This window comes from Catharus ustulatus, chromosome 4, assembly GCF_009819885.2.
Source record: "Catharus ustulatus isolate bCatUst1 chromosome 4, bCatUst1.pri.v2, whole genome shotgun sequence".
NCBI lineage: Eukaryota > Metazoa > Chordata > Aves > Passeriformes > Turdidae > Catharus > Catharus ustulatus.
The window spans coordinates 75,682,937-75,688,936 of record NC_046224.1 but is presented as its reverse complement, the minus strand read 5'-3'; the positions used below and the strand labels follow the sequence as shown (position 1 = coordinate 75,688,936).

Below are 6,000 nucleotides of genomic sequence, written 5' to 3'. Positions count from 1 at the left end.
CTGGGAACAAATCAGAAAGAAAAATACTCCCGGGGAAAGTAAACTAATAAAATAACCTCTACAAAACCGCTGCCCTCAGCAGCGTTTTAATCCAAAAAAGGGGGCAGAAAAAGCCACGGATTCCCTGAAGCCATGCAAGGCTTTGCTGGTGCCAGTGATTTCATGGGGAGGGCACTTGGCTGCTGGAATATAAAGCCACCAGGCTTTGCTCCATCTGCAAACAGAGCACTTCAAATAAACTCCAAATGCACCTTGGCTCCGTTTCCCTTCAGCTTCAGCAGCTCCTGAGCCACCTTTGGAAGTTTTAGCACGGTGGCTTTGCCTGGGGGGTGATGGGCTGGGAAAAGGTGGATTTTTGGGGGTGGAAATGCTGGGAGTGCAGAGTGGGGCTGGGATTGCAGAGGAAGCTGAGGCCTCCAGCCCTGCACAGGAAGCAATCTTAGAGCAAGCCTTAAATGCCAGATTCCAGGCAGAGTTTAACTAACCACTGACAGCTCTGTAAACAAAGCAGGGACAAAAAGAGAACAGCTTTCCCTTTTCTGGTAGTCATTTTTGGTTTGGGGGCTGCAGGGGAATTCTGTAATAGTCGGCTTGATGGGATATAAACCGAGGCTGGGAAGGCTTTGTATATGAAGAACTGTAAAGGGGAAAATACTTCATGGACTAAATCATAAACAAGAAGGTAGGGCACGGGCAAAACGCGCGGATTAAACTACAAAAAAAATATTGCTACTTTTCACTCTCTGAGCAGGGTTTGTACATGGTTTGACTTCCCCTGCATGGCATTTAAAAGCAGTTTCTTATTTTTCTTGTTTCTCTTTTCATTCTCTTTTTTATTTCCTACTCCTCTTTTTTTCTTTTTTTCCTTTTCTTTCTTTTCTAATTTTCTCTTTTTTTTTTTTTTTTTTTTTTTTGTGTGTGTGTTTCTGAAGGTGGGGGTGGGAACAGCTGGACGGGGACTAACTTTTGCAGAACTTTTAATTATCTGTGCTGCTAAAGAAAATAAGAACTCTCTTGTGCAGTGCTTTTACTACCTGTGGTGAAAAATTGGAAGCTTAAAGTTAAAAATCCTGCTGAATTGTTGCTTTTGTTAGTGGAAAAGACCTGTGACGTTACAAATAGCCAGTCTGCGGCTAGCAGATGTGTACAGTCCTTACTTGAAGCATGTTGATTTAATTTTAACTAGGAAACTAAACGCAGGCACAGGCTATGTTTATCATAAAAGACATTTCATTAATCTTGTTTATCTCAACAATACCAAGGAAGTTGAGTTTTTTGATGGAAAAAGAAAATAGTTACAGCGAAGTTGAGACAGCAAAACAGAACTAAACGGACTCAGTTGGTTAAATGCATCCCTTGTGTGTTCACTCTCACCTAAGTGATCATCTCCCTTTTAGATTTGGGTCTTTCCAGAGCTTGGAACACTTGAACACCCACCATGGATGACTTTGAACGCCGCAGAGAGCTCAGGAGGCAAAAGCGTGAGGAAATGCGCCTGGAAGCAGAGAGGTGAGTTACCACATCTGAAAAATAATGCTGGTGCCTTGCCTTTCATTAGCAGTGGCCATGAGAATTTCTGCATTAAGTCCCAAAGAGCCCTTGTGCTAACCATAAGTGCCAAAAAATAGCTTTACTAATGTTGTGAGAGAGATGGGGGTGTGTGTGTGTTGTCTGATTTCCTTAGACTGCTGGAAATGTCTGGCTTTGAGTTGTTTTGCTGTATGTATGAATGTAAACAGCAAAGGTGGAATATGGCCACAGAAAGGAAAGCTCATCCTCAGATGCTGTGTGAGTGCTGTGCAGAAGGGATTGTGTTTGCCAGATATTTATATATATGCTAAAGTTATAAGATATAAATGGAAAGCCGGGGTACACTTGGTATATGCAGTATAGCATATGTGTGAATTGTCTGCCATTGCAGTTGCTGTTGTGTTTTTCTGCCTCTTGCTTTTTATTCATTTACAGTCACTTTACGTGGGCAACAAGAGCAGCATTTGCTGTAAGTTGTTACAGATTTACTTTGGTGAAATGAGAGTAGAATTTGATGTGGGTATGATGAAGTCAGTTTGTGAAAGAAATACCATGAAAATACTGGGAATGACATTTCATTAACTACACCCATTTTACATTTGTACAGTTCTGTTTGCTTTAAGGAAATTCATGATTTACCCTGGTGTAAGCAGAGAGAAAGGCTCAATTTATTTTTGTGATAAAAAGATTTGATTTAGTTTATTAACAGTGCACCAGTTTTCAAAAATAAAAGCTAGGTTTAAGCACATTTTGTTCTCTTTTTTTTTTTTTTTAATAAGATCTTCATTTTAGTTTACTCTTCTTTAAGCAAAGCTATTAAAGGAAAGGCGGACACCTTAGGGTTTGTTGGGAATACAGGCCCTGGGTGGTCTGTGGAGGATGTTAGGGGTTGTAGTTTGGGAGTTTCTGTAGAAAAATGCCACTTGACTTCTCTTTGGAGACCTCCAGGCTCTTGCTGTGCGTGCAGCGGCTGCAGGGTGACCTGGGCATCAGCCACATGGTTTGGGCAGGTTTGGGGCAGGCAGGGACAGCCACAGGGCTTGGGGACAGCGGGCTCTGCCCTTGCCATCACTGGAGCTGAGATCCAGGGTGCCATGTGTATCCCATCCTGCTGATGGGGAGTGGTTTTTCCATGCCTGGGGTGCTCTGTTGGGGTTTAGTGTGGTGCTTTCATGGAGCAGGGTAGCTTGGTGGCAGCCTGGAGGAGGAGAAGCCTTGGGCCTGTGTCCCTTTTTCTCCCTAGTCACTGCAGATGCGCTCCATGCCCTTTCCCACACATTTGAAGGCTTTCAACAATAAATTACTGTACACTAAATCTTGCTGTACTCCCTTTGCTGCTGCCAGCCTCAGGCATTCAAGTACAATGAGTCAGACCCCTTAAAAGTCATAAGACTGCTTTAAAAATCTTAGGATCTTAAAAATAATTTAGTCTGGCCTTTTTATTTTTGGTTTGCCTTAACAATAACAGAGTCTGATTCTCAAGTTCGGATGTGACTTCGGGAGCTGGGACCTCCCAAATTCTCCCTCCTGGGACCTCCCAAATCCCATTGAGGACAATGTGGGGCAGGAACTGAGCTGAGCATCTGCCCTCATTGCAGTGTTCACACAGAGGGAAGGGCAGTAGCCCTGGGGCAGTTAATAACAAATTAATGTGTGTGATGGTGCATTGGTTTTGGCGAATTCAGATTTTTAGGGATTTGGGGATCATCTTTGCCTTTAATAATACAACCACAACATGTTCACTTGTCATAAGCTGAAGAAATCTGCTTGCCAGACTTGCCTCTGAACACTTTCAGGTGTTTTATGAAGTGGATTGTGCAGTCCTAAATTGCAGCATGGAGGTTGAAAATGTTCCTCTATAAGTTCTGAGCTGATTTTTTTTTTTCCTCCCCAGCCCTCCCATCAGTGGGCTGTAGCCTTGCTGTGGGGAATCCAGCACTGGTTGCAAGCAATTCTGCTGGGAGATGGACAGATGGATGTCTGTATAGGCTGTAACATGCCTGCCAGGTCTCCCATATACTGTTTAGGCTTCTTTGAGTAGAACAGTAAACCCCAAAATGCGAGCAGCCACATCCACCAGAACTGCTTGAACCTCCCCCGGTTGTCTTGATGCATTTTGGTTTCCTGCGACAAATATAATTGGGAAGCCCATCTTCCTAGCTGTGCCCAAGAAAAACTTGGATGAAAATGTAGAGAGAGTGACTTGGTGTTATCATGCCTTCATCAGAGGCAGAGGCTGTGTTAGGACTGGTGAGGATGAACGTGCTGTCAGATTCCCGAGTGTCTGTGATGCTGGAACCACTGACATCCAGCTGTTTAATCTTTGGAGAAGCTTAGTGTAAGTCCAGTCCTTGTGGTCTGGTGTTAGGCTTTGTGTTTTGGGTTTTTTTTTTTTACATTAGGAATCTGTTGGAAATAGTACTTCGTTGGTATTTGAGGTTCATATGCTTAGGACTGATCCTGAGAACTCATTTTGTCTTTTGAAGATCAGCATTTCATTTCACCCCTGCTATGTGCCAATAGTTCATGCTGTGGCAATTCAGATAAAAAACTGACACCAACTCAGACACAAAGTGGGCTTTTTTGCATTTTAAGTTCTTATAATTTCAAGGTATTCCAGACATTCTGGATTCCCCACACAGACTCACTGCGCCCACCCAGAAATTTTGTCCAACCGGATTTTTTTTTTAACTATTTATATTTGTCTGGATCTCTGGAGGCCTATCAGCATGTTTGGAGCAGCACTGCAGACCTGTCTAGGGGGCAAGTTTCCAAGAGCAGACATATGAGACTTAGTCCAGCTTTCTCCCAGGCTGTCAGATTTATTGCATGTGCTCAGCCTGGCAGGGACCCAACAGCTCGGGTACCTCAGGGGGGAAGGAGATTTTTTCAGCCTGGGAAACCCAGGACAAAGTATGGCACTCTTAACTTGTGCCCATCTGCCACCATTCTGGATCTGCTTTGGACTGATCAGGTGTGAGGATGGGGAAAAAAGGAAAAAAAGGAAAACTTTGAGGTGATGGAATGTACTAAATCTTCAATTGTTCTGTGGCAAAGCTGAGGCTTTGTCCTGCTCCCCAGGAGCAGAGGGAGGACTCTTGTGCCTGGGGACAGTGATTTTATTAAGCCCTGAGGTACCAGTTTGGAGCTGGCTGAAGTCAGTGGGAAGCTTTGCAGTGATTTCAGTGCCCTTTGCATTAAGCCCTACCTGAGTTATTCCAGCCAGCTGATTTATGAGGCAGCCCTGGAGTAGCTGGATGAACACTTTGCCTTCCCAGCCACAGGGTACAGACTGTGCTGGAGTGTCAGGGCTGTCACAGGAGTGAGCTGCATGGAACTGACAGGAAGAATCCCGTGTGGAATTGGAGCACAGGGGGCCACCTTCTTTCAGCAAGGGAAAAAACAAATACCACCTGCTGCTTTGTGCCTCTTCCTAGGCAGAAAAATATGTCCTCTTGAACAAAACCATCAGGTTTTGTCATTTTGATGTAATTGACACTGGAAGAATTTAGCCTGGAGCTGGGTAGAGTTTGTGTGTCTGGAGGGGTGGTGATTTCTGAGTGTCTTGCTGGTCCACCTCAGTCTGCTGCAGCTGCACCGAAATGGAGGTGAAATACTTCTTGAAATGACAATGGACCTACTTTGTTGACTTGAGCATAACTGAGAGCAAAAATAAGCCCCTTGAATTCTCTAAAGAATATTTCTCAGGTTAATTTATTTAGCACTTAAGCCTTAGTTTTTACTCAATCTTACAATGGCTGACTTGCCATTGTACCGGCAATAAATGTTCACTTCTGCTTTGTGGTTGTTGTTGTTTTGCTTATATTTGGGGTTTTGTTTGTTTGTTTTTTTAATTATACTAAGAATCACATCCAATTTGCTCAATTGTCAATTTGCTCCATTCATCATCACTACTGCAGACTTCAGGGAAGGTCTTAGGGTCACTGTCAGGCTGGCCTCCATTTAGCTGGAGCTTAACTTTCAATCTGAACCAGAGTTTTGCCCTGAACCAGGCCCTTCCCTAAGGGATTGCAGGTCATACCATGGGGAAGGAGAGGTGTTGGTCATCCTGTTGTGAAAATATGGCAAAGAGAAGGGCTTATCTAGATCATTTAGACATTACTAAATTCACCCTAAAAAAGGGCACGTGAGTAGGACATAGAGAAAAACACTGTCACAAAGCTGTATGGTTCCTGATAGCATTAATTTCTAAAGGCAGTAGTTAAAGATTTCTTCTAAAGACCTTTTTTTTTTTTTCCAAAAAGATCCTGCAGGAGGCTCAAAGTCCCCTGGGGTACTAAATTGCTTAATGCAACTTCTGCTAAAACAAGACACGTTGGTAATCCCAACTTGTACAAGTGAAAAAGAAGTCAGGTGAATTTCAGCGAAGGTGTGTAGAGAAACAGAAAGACATTTCACATGCTTTTTACTGCTCCTGTTGAGCCTGTTGTAGGTCTGGTAGCATATAAA

At 43.5% G+C, this 6,000-nt stretch overlaps 1 protein-coding gene across 1 annotated transcript in view; it reads left to right on the top strand.

Annotated features, from left to right (window-relative positions):
* The first annotated feature begins 240 nt into the window (after positions 1-240).
* CALD1 (caldesmon 1) overlaps positions 241-6,000 on the top strand; it is an 81,984-nt gene continuing 76,224 nt past the window's right edge. Inside the window, 2 exon segments of the mRNA XM_033057465.2 lie at positions 241-682; positions 1,398-1,509. Coding sequence (XP_032913356.1) covers positions 1,439-1,509 — 71 coding nt within the window. The 5' untranslated portion in view covers positions 241-682; positions 1,398-1,438.